At 45.8% G+C, this 17,720-nt stretch overlaps 1 protein-coding gene across 1 annotated transcript in view; it reads right to left on the bottom strand.

Annotated features, from left to right (window-relative positions):
* LRRC9 (leucine rich repeat containing 9) overlaps window positions 1-7,868 on the bottom strand; it is a 60,461-nt gene extending 52,593 nt beyond the window's left edge. The window contains exons 1-5 of the mRNA XM_056851748.1: window positions 7,794-7,868; window positions 5,017-5,235; window positions 4,422-4,562; window positions 1,903-1,966; window positions 652-722 (exon numbers count right to left, since the gene is read on the bottom strand). Of these exons, the coding sequence (XP_056707726.1) occupies window positions 652-722; window positions 1,903-1,966; window positions 4,422-4,562; window positions 5,017-5,235; window positions 7,794-7,850 (552 nt within the window). The 5' untranslated portion in view covers window positions 7,851-7,868. The remainder of the gene's footprint in view (window positions 1-651; window positions 723-1,902; window positions 1,967-4,421; window positions 4,563-5,016; window positions 5,236-7,793) is intronic.
* Window positions 7,869-17,720: the final 9,852 nt, after the last annotated feature.

The raw sequence follows: 17,720 nt of genomic DNA, 5'->3' as shown, positions 1-17,720 counted from the left end.
GCCTACGATGCAGTGTACACTGGATTTTATTTTTTTAGGCAAGAGAAAGCATTGAAAGCAGGCAACACAGATCTGCCTGCATGCCTGCTCAAAGGGTACGGTTTTCGGATCTCCTCCGCCATCAGCTCACTTTTTGCTGAGCTTTCCAGCTGCAGGATGAAGATAACCAGAATGTTAAATTGTGGAACTCCCTGCCCCAGGATGTGGTGATGGCTGCTGACTTGAAAGGCTTTAAGAGGGGAGTGGACATGTTCATGGAGGAGAGGACTATCCATGGCTACTTGTAAAAATGGATACTAGTCATGATGCATACCTATTCTCTCTAGTATCAGAGGAACATGCCTATTCTATTAGGTGCTGTGGAACACAGGCAGGACAATGCTGCTTCAGTTGTCTTGTTTGTGGGCTTCCTAGAGGCACCTGGTTGGCCCCTGTGTGAACAGACTGCTGGACTTGATGGGCCTCTGTCTGATCCAGCATGGCTTTTCTTATGTTCTTATGACATACTTCACAGGGTTATTATGGGGAATACTGTATGCGGAGCACATGATTCATGCACCATATAAATGCGAAGTTCTGCCAAAGGGAGGAAGGTGCTTTCCTCTACAAGCAGGAAAATCTAACAAGCAACACTGAGAATCCAGCGCATACCTTGAAGGAGCATATTCTGTTAGCAGACAGGTTTAATTTTTCTATTTGTCTGTTGGGATCCAAGCGATGTCCTACAACACAGCAGGAAGGAAGTTACATGAAACAATTGTTAGTTTGTATTTGAGTTCCTCCCCTGCTGTTTTGGGTTGCCAAGCTCCTGGCAGGGATCTACAGACTACAGAGAATAGTTCTCCTGAAGAAAATGGGTGCCCTGGAAGGTGGATCTAGGGAGGTGGTGAGCTCCCCTTCATTGGCAGTCTTTAAGCAGAGGCTGGACAAACACTTGTCAGGGATGCTCTAGGCCCAGTTTGTGCCAAACATAAGGCCCAGTTTGTGTCAACCATAAGGCCCGTAGGCAGGATCTGGTCCCTTGAGAGTTCTTATCTGGCCTACGAGCCAGCTGAGGCAGCCACCACCACCCCATCCCAATCTGGGCTGGCGAGGCATAGCCCGGCCTGACCAAGTGACATTTACATCATATCCGGCCCTCGTAACAAATGAGCTCAACACCCCTACTCTAGGTTGATCCTGCATTGAGCAGGGGGTTGGACTAGATGGCCTATATGGCCCCTTCCAAGTCTATGAATCTATGATTCTATTCTATGATTCGGTGGCCATTTATCCTTGGTAATTAACAGCACATTCCAGGTTGAAATTGTCCTGCATATTTTTTTTAGTTTTTCACGCTGAACCGTCATTCAGGAAGTGACTGCGAAGCCATCGCATACCTACTTCGCATTACTTAAGAGCCCCTTTAACGCAACCTTTTGTTTGCTCCGCCCCCGCTGTGAAGAATCCCCTCAAGGTAGCATGCAAAATCACAGCTGCCAGTTAGCTATGCAAAGGGAGGTTGCTAATCTCTATGCAAACAGGAACGAAGGAGCAGGCGAGTGGGGTGGGGGAGAGGATGGAATTTCTCCTTTGGCATCGGGACCATGAATAGGCATTTTAAAGGTCGCATTTTAAAAAAGAGCTTTGAGCATCAAAATTGACCCTGCATAAATGGACTATGACTATGGGTTTATATCCCACTGAGGTCCCTGCCCTGCCCAAATCCCACCTTCTCTGGGCTCCACCCCCAAATTTCCAGGGTTCTTAACTCAGAGCCTGAGCTCTGTCCCACAGGCCCAGAACAGCTTCAATAGAAAGGCCCTGGGGTGGGGGGAGGGGGAGTCTCTGTTACAGATAAATCCTTATGAAGTGACGCAGGACACGATTCCCATTACTCATCAATTTCTAAATATCACCTACCAATTTTGCTAATGGAGTTCCCTGCAAGATTGAGTTCATTCAACTTCTGCAGAGCAGAGAGCCCCTGTAAAGGTGACAGAAGTCCTATATCATACTTCAAATCCTTGATGAACTTCATTGACTTATTTTTTTAAAAAAAATTACATCCCATCTCCATCTTCGCTCAAGCCAGCAGCCAATAAAAATGCAATGATAATTACTATCCCATGAACAACAGACGAATGAAACCTCAAAAGGCTTTCGTCAAAAAAGGGCCAAAACACCAAGCTGGGTGTGCCATTCTCTTAAATATACTTAAGTGACTGAACAGCAGCAGCTTAGCAAACCAAAAGAAGGCCAAAGACTCAAGAAGTTTCAGCAAAAAGGGGGGAGAGGAAGAGGAGGACAAAGAAGAGGAAGAGTTGTTTTTTATACCCCACTTCTTCTCTAACTTTAAGGAGTTTCAAAGCGGCTTACAATCACTTTCCCCCCCTCCCCCACAACAGACACCTTGTGAGGTAGGTGGGGCTGAGAGAGTTCAGAGAGAACTGTGACTGGCCCAAGGTCACCCAGCTGGCTTCACGTGGAGGAGCAGGGAAGAGTCCGCTGCTCTTAACCACTATGCCACCCTGGCTCTCACTGGAATAATAGGCCTTACTCAGCCTGTGGAATCCAGGCCAAGCAACAGGCAAACCTAGGGAATTGACTTTTGCTTTTAGCCATCAAGTCACAGCTGACTTATGGTGACCCCGTAAGGTTTCAAGGCGAGAAACGTTCAGAGGTGGTTTCCTATTGCCTGCCTCACCATCATGCATCACACCCCTGGTATTCCTTGGAGGTCTCCCATCCAAACACTAGCCAGGGCCGACCCTGCTTAGCTTCTGAGATCTGACGAGATCAGGCTAGCCTGGAGCTACCCAGGGCAGGGCAGGCAATTGCCTAGGGCCCCAGATTTTGAGGGGCTCCAAAACACAGAGCGGAGCTTCCTGAGCTGGCTTAAAGGGAAGCTGGGTGTTGACTGGCAAGGAGAAGAAGGTGAAGGAGAAGAAGAGTTGGTTTTTATATGCCGACTTTCTCTACCACTTAAGGAAGAACCAAACCGGCATAAAATCACCTTCCCCTCCCCACAATAGACACCCTGTGAGGAAGGTGGGGCTGAGAAAGCTCTAAGAGAGCTGTGACTAGCCCAGGGTCACCCAGCTGGCTTCATGTGTAGGAGTGGGGGGAACAAATCCAGTTCACCAGATTAGCCTTTGTCGCTCATGTGGAGGAGTGGGGGAATCAAACCCAGTTCTCCAGATCACAGTCCACCACTCCAAACCACCGCTCCTAACCACTACACCACATATCTGTTTCTGATCTTGTATAACTGCCATGATACAACATGGAGGGATTTTGAAGAGCATATCTATTTTTATTTCTACATTGTCCAGTTTGAATGCCTCGTATGATTAGGCTTCTAGCATTTCTCTCTATTGAACCTGGGGGGTGGGCACAGCAAAGATAGTTTGCCAAAGATAGTTTGCAGCTGGCACTCTGTTCTGAAGTCTGGGAGCTACCAAAGAAAACACTGAAGCTCTTAAAGGCCCTTGAAAGAAGAGGGGACCTTTAAAAGAAGGTACTGGACCAGCCTCAGAAGACAGGCAGGTCCATACAAGAGGTATAATGTTGACAGTAGAAGTAGAAGAGATGGTTTTTATATGCTGACTTTCTCTACCACTTAAGGGAGAATCAAACTGTCGTACAATGATCTTCCCCACAACAGACACCTTGTGAGGTAGGTGAGGCTGAGAGAGTGTGACTAGCCCAAGGTCACCCAGCTGGCTTCGTGTGTAGGAGTGGGGAAACAAATCCAGTTCACCAGCTTAGTGTCTGCCGCTCATGTGGAGGAGTGGGGAATCAAACCCAGTTCTCCAGATCAGTCCACCGCTCCAAACTACCACTTTTAACCACTATATCACACTGGCTCTCTAGCAATCAGTGTCACCTCACTAGAAACAAAAGGCCACTGAATGGCCTTCAATTGAACTCCAGGTAGTTGTGGGGTCACAGTGCAGATGCCTTAGATTCCAGTCTCAATTATTCATCTCGTAACTGGGATTCTTATATGGTAATCTTAAAGCTTCTCATTCCTAAATCCACAGAGTTCAGCAGGCTTAGAATCACACTGCAAGTTGGTTAATTCCTGGTTAAGAAACCCTGTTTTAGAGTCAAGAATAACACCTTGGTTTAGCGAAGGTACCTGCACTATCACACAAGTAACTGGAGTTCATGCACTACTGATTTACACCATTTCTATCCCACCTTTCTGGCCAATGAGGGCCAGGGCCAATCAGAGTGCTTGGTAGGACCGCCAACCTTGGGTAGCCTAGCTACATCAGTATTGAGGCTATCAATTGGACAGTAACTGTGACATCACTGTGACAAGTCACACAATTTGATTACCCTCAGTACTATTTTTACACTATTTTACAGTTCTCTCTTTCACCCCTCCCACCCAATAGAAAGGGATCAGTATCCCTCACCCACCACATTTTTACCTCGATGTCTTTAATCTGGTTCCCATTCAGCCAAACAACCTTCAACTCGGTCAGACTTTCCAGATTCTCAATTGTTGAAATCCTATTGCAGTAGAGGTAGAGCTTTTGCAAACGAACACACTGTTTCAGACCTTCGATTTTCTGTCAAAGAGAGACCACACGTCATTTTTAAACAGCCCCAAAAGAAAGTGCTCTCTGCTGTATGGCTTATCAAGGATCATAAGAACATAAGAAAGGCCCTCCTGGATCAGACCAAGGTCCATCTAGTCCAGCAGTCTGTTCACACAGTGGCCAACCAGGTGCCTCTAGGAAGCCCACAAACAAGATCATTACGGAGTCTTCATCAAAGTCAGTAAAAATAGCCTGAAAGGGCCTTTCTTATGTTCTTAGAGGGTAGAATCTATAGCATTATACCCCGTTGAGGTTCCTCCCATCCCCAAAAGCCTTCCTTCCCCAGGCTCCACCCCCAAATCTCCAAGAATTTCCTTATCAGAATTGGCAGCCCTAACCCTTCAGGCACAACATGCAGTTCCACCATTACCGATAACTGTGTGTGGAGGGGGAGAAATATCTGAACCCTAGCAAGTTAACTTACCGTCAAGCAACATTCGGCCACCCAAAGCTCTCTAAGTAACGGACAGTTCTCCAGGTTAGAAATGTTCTGGATGTTTTGCCTGACAAGAGTCAGTCTCGTCAAATTAGGGAAAAACAACAGGCCTACAATCCTGGGGTAGCCCGAGAAAAACATCTCCAGGCTTTTTGTTTCCGCTCCTTCATGCTCGACTCTCTCGTAACACAGCCCGTTACTGGTGCACTGGAAGAAAAAGAAATCCCATCATTATCCATTTTTTGCATGATAATAAACAGCGGGGCTGTCACCCTAGAGAAATTTTAGTGGATGGACAGTATGCCTTTCAATCAACGCACAAATAAAACAAGACCTCCGAAGAAACAAAAACCTTCATTTGCTTTGAGGTGGCCCCTGCAAAGATGCACACATTAATTCTTTCAGAAGAGGCATTCCTTGCAGTGTGAGCAGAATGCCTCTTCCGAGACTGTCCCTGCCACCGAGAGATTCGTAATAGAACCACAGAGTTGGAAGGGACAGACGGTACCTTTTTTCAACAATGGTGGAAATGTCGAAAGGCACAGAAATACTGGAAAGAAATACATGGAGAATTACAAGTGATTCTCCAACTGAACTTTGATTTACAACCTAAATAATTCTTGCTAGGAATGGCTCCTCCACAACTAAAATCTTCAGATAAAGAACTCTTTTTATATGGCATGACTGCAGCAAGAACACTTTATGCCAGATACTGGAAGGACAAAAAAATACCATCCTTAAATTAATGGATTACAAAAATGTATATATATGCAGACATGGCCAGACTCTCTAACTGGATGAAGAAGAAATCACCGGAAGGACACGAACAGAAATGGAAATCGTTCTACAAAAGGTATACTGTGAATTTAAGATAAAAACAAAGTGTAAATGATTGCGATTTAAGACAAGAATTAGAATATTAAAAGTGAGAAATGTTAGAATAATTGTTCGATCTTCATGAATTATATAATGACTACAGAGAAGAAATAATATAGAAATTAGATTAGAACAAAAATTTGATTGTTAAGAAAAAAGCAAGAACAGAGAAGACCTGTCCTGGACGCTAACCCAATAAAACATGTTAACATGATTGTTCCTTATCCCCCTTTCCCCTTCTTTCTATGTAATACCCCAAAACCCAATAAAATATATTTTTTAAAAAAAGAAGAGGCATTCCTCGCAGTGCAAGAGTGGAACACCTCTTCCGAGACTGTGCTTGCCACCGAGATATTCATATTAGAACCACAGAGTTGGAAGGGACCACCAGAGTCATCTAGTCCAACCCCCTGCACAGTGCAGGAAATTCACAACTACCTCCCCACCCACACCCCACACCCCCGATGATCCATATTTCATGCCCAGGAGATGGTAGTGACATTCAGGACATTCAAATGACATTGAATGATGTTCAAAATAATTGACTTTTTAGCAAATCTGCTCCCCAAGATAAACACGTGGTCCATCTAGCTGAGTTCTGTCTACTGTAACTCACAGTAGCTTCTCCAGTTCTCCACTAGTCAATGGGCTGAACTTTATGTTTGTGTTTTTAAAGAGTCAGATCCGGGTTCCCCAGACCCAACTAGCATTCCCCGCAGCCACAAAAGAAGAAGAAGAGCTGGTTTTTATATGCCGACTTTCTCTACCACTTAAGGGAGACTCAAACCGGCTTACAATCACCTTCCCTTCCCCTCCCCATAACAGACACCCTGTGAGGTAGGTGGGGCTGAGAGGGTTCGAACTGTGACTGGCTCAAGGTCACCCAGCTGGCTTTGTGTACAGGAGTGGGGAAACAAATCCAGTTCACCAGATTAAGCCTCATGTGGAGGAGTGGGGAATCAAACCTGGTTCTCCAGATCAGAGTCCACCGCTTCAAATCACCACTCAACCACTATACCACTTTGGCTCTCACAACACCTGCAAGGAATGACTATTAAAATCTAAAAGAGAGACCAAACAGGGTCAGAATGCTGTTGGGGGAGGAAGGGTTCCTGCCTCCCCCACCCCAAGCTGTTTTCCTGCATGGAAACAGTGTCAGGGAAGAGTTATTTCCCAGTTTTTGCTGCTCCGTATGCACAAAACGCTCCATGTAGAGCAGCAAAAATGGGGGGGGGGAGAGAAGAAGGAGGAGGAGGAGGAGAAGAGTTGGATTTTATATGCCGACTTTCTCCACCACTTAAGGAAGAATCAAAACGGCTTACAGTCACCTTCCCGTCCCCTCCCCACAACAGACACCCTGTGATGTAGATGGAGCTGAGAGGGTGTGACTAGCCCAAGGTCACCCAGCCCAAGGTCACCCAGCTGGTTTCATGTGTAGGAGTGGGGAAATAAATCCAGTTCACCAGATTAACCTCCACCTCTCACGTGGAGGAGTGGGGAATCAAATCCGGTTCTCTAGATCAGAGCTCCAAACCATTGCTCTTAACCACTACATCACACTGGCTCTCGAAATAACTCCCTTCCTCCCCCTGCGGCATCAGTCTAAGCCTAAGTGGGCTCCCCTTTATTTTTTAAAAGCCATTCCCTGCAGCTGTTGTGCTCAGGTTAGGAAAGGCCCTGCCAAGTCTAAAAAGAATGCCTGCATGTTTAACAACAAAAGACAAGAAAGCTATAAAAAGAGGCTTCTTTTAAAAAGTGAAGGTCTGCCCCCCAATGAATTGAACAGAAAGGATCACAGGCTCTGGCCAAATAAATGTAATTCATGTAATTTTAGTCCCATGTGCAAGCACCAAGTCATTCCTGACCCATGGGGTGACATCCCATCTTACCAGCTCTTTAATTATTTCCTCTGAAGAAACCAGATTTTGAATATCACTCTGGATCATTTTCTAAGCATTTTGGCTTAATGGTCATAGCAGAAGACCTAAAGGGGAAAGAAGAAATATAATTATCTGCTGAGTGACCAGCCATACCAAAGTGCCTTATACCAAAAGCGCCCACTGGTCCATCCTGCTCACTATTGTGTAGTCTGAGAGGCAACAGATCTCCAGGTTTCTCACAACTATGGAACTCTTTGAATAGGAAATAGCAGGGTCATGACCAAGTCCTATGAGGAAAGGCTGAAGGAGCTGGGTATGTTTAGCCTGGAGAGGAGAAGACTGAGAGGGGATATGATAACCATCTTCAAATACTTGAAGGGCTGTCATATGGAGGATGGTGCCGAGTTGTTTTCTGTTACCCCAGAAGGTTGGGGGAAGAGTTGAGGGCAGCAGGAAAAGAGGAAGACCCAACAAGAGATGGACTGACTCAATAAAGGAAGCCACAGCCCTCAATTTGCAAGATCTGAGCAAGGCTGTCAAAGATAGGACATTTTGGAGGGCTTTCATTCATAGGGTCGCCAAGAGTCGGAAGCGACTTGACAGCACTTCACACACACACACACACACACACACACACACACACACACACACACACACAGAAGGTCGGACCAGAACCAATGGACTGAAATTAAATCAAAAGAGTTTCCGGCTAAACATTAGGAAGACCTTCGTGACAGTTCGAGAGGTTGCTCAGTGGAACAGGCTTCCTCAAGAGGTGGTGGGCTTCTTTGGAGGTTTTTAAGGAGAAGCTAGATGGCCATCTGTCAGCAGGGCTGATTCTGTGAACTCAAGCAGATCATGAGAGGGAGGGCAGGAATGGTTGCGTTTGTCTCTCATGGCCCTTTCTTACATGCCCAAGGTAATGCCAGTCTGGGGTCAGGAAGCAATTTTCCTCCAGACGAAGTTGTCAAGGGATCCTGGAGGGTTGTTTTCTTGCCATCATCTGAGCATGGAGCAGGGGTCATTGGAAGTATGTGTGTGTGTGTGTGGGGGGGGTAATTGTGAATTTCCTGCATATAAAAACCAACTCTTCTTCTTCTTCTGTAGTTAGGACACTACCTCTGTCTCTCCTCTTCACTATCAAGTACGTTAGTTCCTGAATAAAGCTTTATCTACACTTAAATCCGGTTCTGTACCTTTGCTATGACGAGGAAGAGTTGGTTTTTATAGCCGCTTTTCTCTACCTTTTAAGGAAAATCAAACGGGCTTACAATCTCCTTCCTCTCCCCACAACAGACACCTTGTGAGGTAGGTGGGACTGAGAGTTCACAGAGAACTATGACTAGCCCAAGATCACCCAACAGGTTTTGTGTGTAGGAGTGGGGAAACCAACCCCACTTCTATACCATATTTGAGTCCGCCACTCACGTGGAGGAGTGGGGAATCAAACCCGGTTCTCCACCGCTCTAACCACTACACCACACTAGCTCCTTAATTACTCTACCAACAAATGAAAAGTATATTAAAGGACTTTTTTGGGGGGGGGGGTGACCAGCTTAGCAACTTCCAACCTCCGTCTATCTGAAAAATACCTGCATTTAGCCTATAAAGAGAGGGATTCTTCAACATAATGAAGACTATCTAACATGGGGCTCTGCCCTCCACTAAGTAATGGTGTGGCTGCCATTTACTCCTCATCTAGTGTATTCAAAGAGTCTCCAGTTTTATTAATAATAGGATACCTGTGTGTTCCCCCTAATCTTGGTTCCTCCCATGGATCTCCATGTCTCATTTAGTGCTGAAGATCCATTTCATTAACTGCTATTTCAAAACCGAGACTGCTGTTATTTCTTTATCCCAGAAGGTTTTACTGCATCTTCTCCTCTCACATGTCCCTGTGTGCCAACTGTGGTGGTCACAGGCAAGCATCTGTTGGATATCCCACCATTTAGGGTGTCCCGTCTGGCATCAATCAGAGAGCCCAGAGCTTTTCCATCGTGGCTCCGTCTCTGTGGAACGGGCTCCCTGAAGAGGTGAAGGGGGGTGGGCCCTGGAGATCTTCAGGAAACACTGTAAGGCCTGCCTGTTTGCCATGGCTTTTGAGGAGGTCTGAATGGCAGATATCTTTTAAGGGGGAAAGGGGGGGGATAGATGTGGTTTGTTATATTATGGCTGTAACTGGAATTTTTAAATTCTATTATTGTAAGCCACCTTGAACCACAAGGAAAGGAAGGGTATCAATGTTTCAGTAGATAAATAAATGGCAATCCATCTTTTGTCTGCCAACTGTTGTGTACATTGCTCTCCTGTCTTCTAATGCTACTTTTCCATCTGTACTATACTGTTTTAGTGCACTGATTCCTAAATTTTGCAACCCAGTTTTATGGCATCATTTATTGTACAAACAATTAAAAAACAGTGCCATGAGAACAGTGTGAGATTCACCTTGAGACTCAGCAGGAATGGCAGCCGCTCTGAGCCCGACCTTCGGGTTGGGGAGAGCGGGATAGAAATGTAATAAATAAATAAATAGACTATACATTAAGTACTGTAAGTAAATTATATAGATGCAATCACAGAAGAATCCCCCCTCTGGAAAGAAAACTGTGTATTTAATTGAAAAATAAGGGACTGAAAACAACAGGTGACATTTTCCAAGACATTGACATTTTTTGGCAGGGAAATGCTTTTTTATCCACTGTTTTCCACTTGATTTGGGGCAAATTTTAAAGGTATGACCAGAACAAAACCACATTGCAACCATAACAGAACACAATGAAACTGTAACAAACTTTGCAATCCTAGGGTGAGTTACTCCAGTCTAAGCCCATTGAAGTCAAACAGTTTAGACTGGAGTAACTGTCCATAGGATTGAAAATGTGGGTAAGATGCCAAGTCCCACTGTCCAAGGCTATTCTCTACTATAAAGGTTGAAGGAGCTGGGTGTGTTTAGCCTGAAGAGGAGAAGACTGAGAGGGAATATGATAACCATCTTCAAGTACTTGAAGGGCTGTCATAGAGAGGAGGGTGCTGAGTTGTTTTCTGTTGCCCCAGGTCGGACTAGAACCAGCGGGTTGAAATTAAATCAAAAGTGTTTCCGTCTAGACATTAGGAGAAATTTTCTAACAGTTAGAGGTGTTCCCCAGTGGAACAGGCTTCCTTGGGAGGTGGTGAGTTCTCCTTCCCTGGAGGTTTTTAAGCAGAGGCTAGATGGCCATCTGTCAGCAATGCTGATTCTATGACCTTAGGCAGATCATGAGAAGGAGGGCATCTTGGCCATCTTCTGGGCATGGAGTAGGGAATCACTGGGGGTGTGGGGGGGGAGGTAGTTGTGAATTTCCTGCATTGTGCAGGGGGTTGGACTAGATGACCCTGGTGATCCCTTCCAACGCTATGATTCAATAATAAACTCTCTAGATAGCATTAGGCAAGCAATTACTTTCTCATGCCCTCCTCCCTTCCTTGCTACTACATTATGTTCATTTATTTAGATGTTTATACATTACTTTTCTCCCCGATACAGAAATGTTGTGGTTTTCTACTTCTAATAGTAATGTTTTCCTACCTATCAAGGTTGCTGTTGTTCAGATAACTGGGCTAATGTATATGAAGTATTCTGACTATGCAAAAGCCACCATATGAGTGTTAAGCATGTATTACTTTGCAGTACATGAGGATTAGAAGCTGGCCCATCAAGAACTTTTAAAGCCACAGCATTCCGGAAGCATCCTATAAAACAATCCCAAACAAAGGAGCATTCCACCCCCAGCAGCTATGGTTTGTATGCTCACAATAGCATCACAATTCCCAGCGTCAGTTCACTGTTGTGTGCTTCTGTTGCTTCATACACGAGGGTGTTCTTCTTTTCCAAGCTGTAAAAAGGCTTTTCCATGGGTGGCTAATCTGAGGTCCTAGATCTTGGATGTGCACGTAGGGTTGCCAACTCCAGCTTGGGAAATACCTGAAGATTTTGGGGGGGTGCCTAGGGAGGACAGTAGGGTTGCCAGGTCCCTCTTCACCACCGGTGGGAGGTTTTTGGGGTGGAGCCTAAGGAGGGCGGAGTTTGGGGAGGGACTTCAATGCTATAGAGTCCAATTGCCAAAGTGGCCATTTTCTCCAGGTGAACTGATCTCCACTGGCTGGAGATCGGTTGTAATAGCAGGAGATCTCCAGCTACTACCTGGAGGTTGGCAACCTTAGAGGACAAAGTTTAGAAATGGGAGGGAGCTTGGCTGAGGAATAGTGCCATAGAATCCACCCTCCAAAGCTGTCGTTTCCTCCAGGGAAATTGATCTCTGCAGTCTGGAGATTAGTTGGAATTCTGGGAGGACTTCCAGCCCCACCTGGAGGTTGGCAACTCTAAACAAGAAATATACCCATAACGAACAGCACCCTTTGTAGCCACTCCCATTACCCCAGGTCCCAAATACAAAACCAACAGCTAATGTGGGGTAATTAACCCAAGTTAAGTAATCAAGAGTATGCACCCACTAGGCAGCATGGTATAGTGGTGAGAGAATTGCACTAGGATCCAAGACACCCAGGTTCAAATCCCAACTCTACCATGGATAGGGTTGCCAGCTCTGGGTTGGGAAATACCTGGAGATTTTTGGGGCAGAGCCTGAGGAGGGCAGGGATTGGGGAGGGGCTTCAATGGGGTATAATGCCATAAAATCCACTTTTCAACATGGCCATTTTCTCCAGGTGAACTGATCTCTATCAGCCGGAGATCAGCTGTAATCCCAGGAAATCTCCAGCTAGTACCTGGAGGTTGGCAGCCACGGAAGCTTGCTGGATCACGTTAGGCCAGTCCATGCTCTCACCCTAACCTACCTCACAGGGTTGTCGTGAGGATAAAACAGAGGAGAAGTGAACTATGCAAGCCACTTTTAGACCCTGAAAGGGAGGAAGGTGAGGTATAAATGAAGACAATTAAAAAAAAATAAACTGCCCACCTTTCAGAAGTGGGGAGAGGGGCTTTCCAATAAGTAGTACCTACCCCAAGGATGGAGAAAAAGGATACCCCAAAGGGAAGCAGATACTCCTCTTTTAAGGAGGGTAAACGCGAGGTAGATTTACTCCCTCCTAAAGGCGGGGTAAGGAAGCTGCAGGGTACCAAATACGGGGAGGCAGTTGCTAGGCAACACCAGGTAGCACCTCCTTCCCAGAGGCCGCTCACCCACCTGGAGTCCGTAGAATCAACTGAGGCCCGGCTGTGTGTGGCAGCAGCGGCCCCTGCCGTCGCCTAGGAAACCTTCTTGGCCGCGCCCCCTGGCGAGCAGCAGCCAATGAGCGTAGGCTAGAACCCTGTGACGCGGCACATGACGCTATTTCTGCGCGGAATTAAGTACTCGAAAGGGCGGGGGAGTAGTTTTCATTCAATCTTTACTGCCAGTTTTTGCCAATTGTGGGGAATCGCAATTAATTGACAGGTGTAATTGGTCAGATATAGATTCTGATCTTCCGACCACCACCAGGGTTTGTTTTTAAGACAGTCTCATTGATTTTAATGAAGGTTTGATTTTTCATGTGCTTTTTAAAGCTATCTACACACTTCCTTGGGAGTAGGTCCCATCGAATTCAGTGGGACTTACTTCTGAGTAAGCACAGACAGGATTGGGCTGTAAGGCTGCACCGCAGTGGGGGGAAATGTCCCTCTTTAAAAGAGGTTTAGCGTGTGAGAATCGAGAGGTGAATCTTTAGCACGAAGGAAAAATAGCATCACCTGGTAAATCACATCCCGATAAGCCTCTATTAAAGGGTCAGGACTTTAGTGGTGAACCCCATTCTTTGGATAACGTCGTTGGTTAGAGCTTTAAAGATCCAAACGTGAAACTTTCCTGGCATTACATTAAGTTGCCACCAGGTGTCGTTCTTATTCACCTGTTGTACCTCCCACCCATTAAAAACACAATTACAATTTCCTTGTCTGGTATTAGTACCGTCTTTGTCAAGCTTGTATAAATTAGTTGCTCATAATAATTAGTCTTACATGCATGGGTGGGCCATTGGAATGCTCATAAAAGAGCAGGGAAATTAGTATGGTACAAATTCCATTGCACTAAGAAATAAATGTGCTTCAACCCAAAGGGAGACTACAATCAGAAGAAGGCTGAGGATGGAGAAAGGCAGCCATGAAGGAGCTAGAAAAAGATCCTTAAGTGTAAAAATGGGTCCCTGCTGACCAAAATCAAGACAATTCATACTGTAGTATTCCCCATTACTGTATATGGATGTGAGAGTTGGACAACAAAGAAAGCTGATAGGAAGAAAATTTAGTCATTTTAAGTGTGGTGTTGGAAGAGAGTTTTACGGATACCGTGGACCACAGAAAAGACAAATAAGTGGGTTTTAGATCAAATCAAGCCTGAACTCTCCCTAGAAGCTAAAATGACTAAACTGAGGCTATTGTAATTTGGTCACATTATGAGAAGTCAAGAATCACTGGAAAAGACAATAATGCTAGGAAAATAGGAAGGCCAACATGGAAAAGGCAACAGAGGTAGGTGTGCTCAAGTAGCTCTATTCAGGTTCAACAAGTCAGATGGGGAAGGGAGATCCTAACCTTCATTTTTACACTAGAAGCAGCACCCTGTTCAGCCGGGTTTAGTTGTAAGAGTGTTGGACTAGGATCTGGGAGACCCGGGCTCAAATCTCCATTCTGCCATGGAAGCTTGCTGGGTGGGAGGGGCTGTGGCTCAGTGGTAGAGCATCTGCTTGGCATGCAGAAAGTCCCAGGTCCAATCCCCAGTGGCATCTCCAGTTAAAGGGACTAGGCAAGGAGGTGATGTGAAAGACCTCTGCCTGAGACCCTGTAGAGCCGCTGCTGGTCTGAGTAGACAATATTGACTTTGATGGACCAAGAGTCTGATTCAGTATAAGGCAGCTTCAGGTGTTCAGGTGACCTTGGGCCAGTCACACACTCTCAGCCTGACCTACCTCATAGGGTTGTTGTGAGGATAGAATGGAGGAGAATGCTGTCAGCTGCTTTGGGTCCCTGTCCGGGAGAAGAGTGGGGGTATAAATGAAGTGGAAATAAATAAATACAATCTAAATCCAGCTGATAGCCCCTTTACTTAACAGCTTCCAACTGCTGTCAATGAGTCTGTGTTGGGAAGGGCAGACATCAGGCAACTGAGATCGACCTCCCCAATAAACATTTTGCTTAAATTGTGATTAGTCTGAGAGGTGATATGATAACCATCTTCCTGGAGAAACTAATCTTTGATTCTATGCCATGCCTAAGAAAGAGGGATGTGGAATGATCTCACACATGAACAGACATGAAGCTGCCTTATACTGAATCAGACCACTGGTCCATTAAGGTCAGTACTATCTACTCAGACTGGCAGTGGCTCTCCAGGGTCACAGGTCAGCTACTGCCTGGTCTTTTTAACTGGAGATGCTGGGGATTGAACCTGCGACCTTCTGCATTCAAGGCTGATGCTCTACCACTGAGCATATCAGCACTAGAAGCAGTCATTCTGACATGTCCAATATCATGGTTGCGGGGTACTGGAGAGTTAACTTTTTTCCCAAATGAATGTTAGTCAAAGTGCTTTTTGCAGAGCAGATATTTAGATAAGTGCTTACATATGCATCTTGGACATAATGCATTTTTAATGCCATGCATCTCAGACATAGCCTATATGCAAAGGCGAGGAGTATTGGGGGTGGGGGCCGGAAGCAAATGACACGGAAGGCTTGCACACAGCAAAAGGTCGATTTACAAGAATTCCTTTCAGCCCATTCCTGAAGGGGGGGATAGATCTGTGGCGGCCAGGAGCAGCACAGCAACGCTGCCTCCACAGAGGCTTCCCGACTGCCACGGAGAAAATAAAAGGGAGGAAGGGGGAAAATACCACACTGCAGCTCAAGGGGGTGTTCCTGGGTCCAAAGGGGTTAGGAAGCAGCCTAAAGGCAGCTCTGCCCCCAGTAATACCCCTACACACTCGGGCACCTGCTGCTTCTTCAGGAATTTTGCTCTTGGTGTAGCGGAGTAGGGTTGCCAGTTGTGGGGAGGGGAAGGGAAGGAGATTGTAAGCCAGTTTGAGTCTTCCTTAAGTGGCAGAGAAAGTGGTCTTATGAAAACCAACTCTTCTTCCTATTCTTCCCTCCCCTCCACCCCCAAAATCTCCAGGTATTTCCCAACCTGGAGCTAGCAACCCTATTAATAAAAATACCCTCCATTCACTATATTACAGCTTTATTCCCTTTATGAAAACATCAAACGTTGTTGATATTAGCTTGACTCCCGTGTCCATCAAGTTTCATCTTTAGGCTGTTGGGCATAGCCTGGTGCCACCTCTAACCCTCTGTCCTGATTGCCAACATCTCTGATGGCACCTAACACTTGCCCCATTCAGGGTTGCCCACAAGAAGTTTTGTTAGTAGGTTGGGCAGAGATGTTTTGAAAACTCTTGTGTTTCTAATGTTTTCATTGCACGCGGGAATCAATGAAAACCTGCCGCATTTGCTATCTGTGCTTGTGAGATTACATTGCAAGCTGATGAATAATGACAGTGGAATCGAAATACAACATGTTCCGTTTTAAAAACCGGATCATGGATTAGCTGTAATTGAAACAGGTCTGCTCGCTTTATAGATGGCTCTTAGCATCAATTAAGACCTGGTGTAGCCATGTGTTTTAGGGATTTTTTAATTTTATTTTGCCCTGCTGTTAAAAGCATAAATATTTAAATGGACTGTAAAATAGGGTTGCCAACCTCCAGGTGGTTGAACCTAATTAACAGCACGTGGGCTGTTAATTAGCTTCAGCTGTATTCTATTGCCAGTATAGGTTTTCTTTTACTATTAACCTCCAGGTAGTAGCTGGCGATCTCCTGCTATTACAACTGATCTCCAGCCAATAGAGATCAGTTCGCCTGGAGAAAGTGGCTGCTTTGGCGATTGGACTCTATGGCACTGAAGACCCTCCCCAAACCCCACCCTCCTCAGGCTATGCCCCGAAAATCTCCAGGTATTTCCCAGTCCAGAGCTGGCAACCCTACTGTAAAACAAAGTTTAGATTTATGTACCCCCAACTTTCATAGACTACTGAAACTATCAAAAGAAGAGTCTTGGTTTTTTGGTTTTTAATGAGGCAAATGCTGGCAGTGTTAGGCATTCCCAATGTGGGGTAGTGGTTAAAGTTTTTGACTAAGATCTGGGAAATCCCCGCTTTGCCATGGTAGCTTGCTGGGTTACCTTGGGCTTGTCAGACACTCAGCCTAACCAACCTCACAGGGTTGTTGTGAGACAAGATGGGGAAGGGCGAATCACCTACACTGCCCTGTGCTCCTTGACGTAATGGTGGAATAATAGCGCATCAGGGAGAAAAAAAATATTTTTGCCAGTGGTAGATGCTGCTGTAAGGAAGCCCCTTTGTGTTACAAAGTAGTAGAAGAAGAAGAGTTGGTGTTTATATGCCGACTTTCTCTACCACTTAAGGAAGAATCAAACCGGCTTACAATCACCTTCCCTTCCCCTCCCCTCCCCTCCCCACAACAGATACCCTGTGAGGTAGGTGGGGCTGAGAGAGTGTAACTAGCCCAAGGTCACCCAGCTAGCTTCATGTGTAGGAGCGGGGAAACAAATCCAGTTCACGAGATTAGCCTCCGCCGCTCATGTTGAGGAGTGGGGAATCAAACCCGCCGGTTCTCCAGATCAGAGTCCACCACTCCAAACCACCGCTCTTAACCGCTACACCATGCTGGTTTCCAGATTCAGGTTGGGAAATTCTTGGAGATGTAGGGGTCGAGCCTTGAGACGGCAGGGTTTGAGAAGGGGAGGGACCTCAGCAAGGCATAATAACATCGAGTCCGCCCTCCAATGTAGTCATTTCCTCCAAGAGAAACTGATCTCTGTCATCTGGAGATGTTGTAATTCCAGAAGATCTCCAGGCCCCACCTGGAGGCTAATACGCTGTCCATCTGA

This window comes from Euleptes europaea, chromosome 6, assembly GCF_029931775.1.
Source record: "Euleptes europaea isolate rEulEur1 chromosome 6, rEulEur1.hap1, whole genome shotgun sequence".
Lineage (NCBI taxonomy): Eukaryota > Metazoa > Chordata > Lepidosauria > Squamata > Sphaerodactylidae > Euleptes > Euleptes europaea.
The sequence above is the reverse complement of the archived record's forward strand: the minus strand, read 5'-3'. Positions and strand labels throughout refer to the sequence as shown.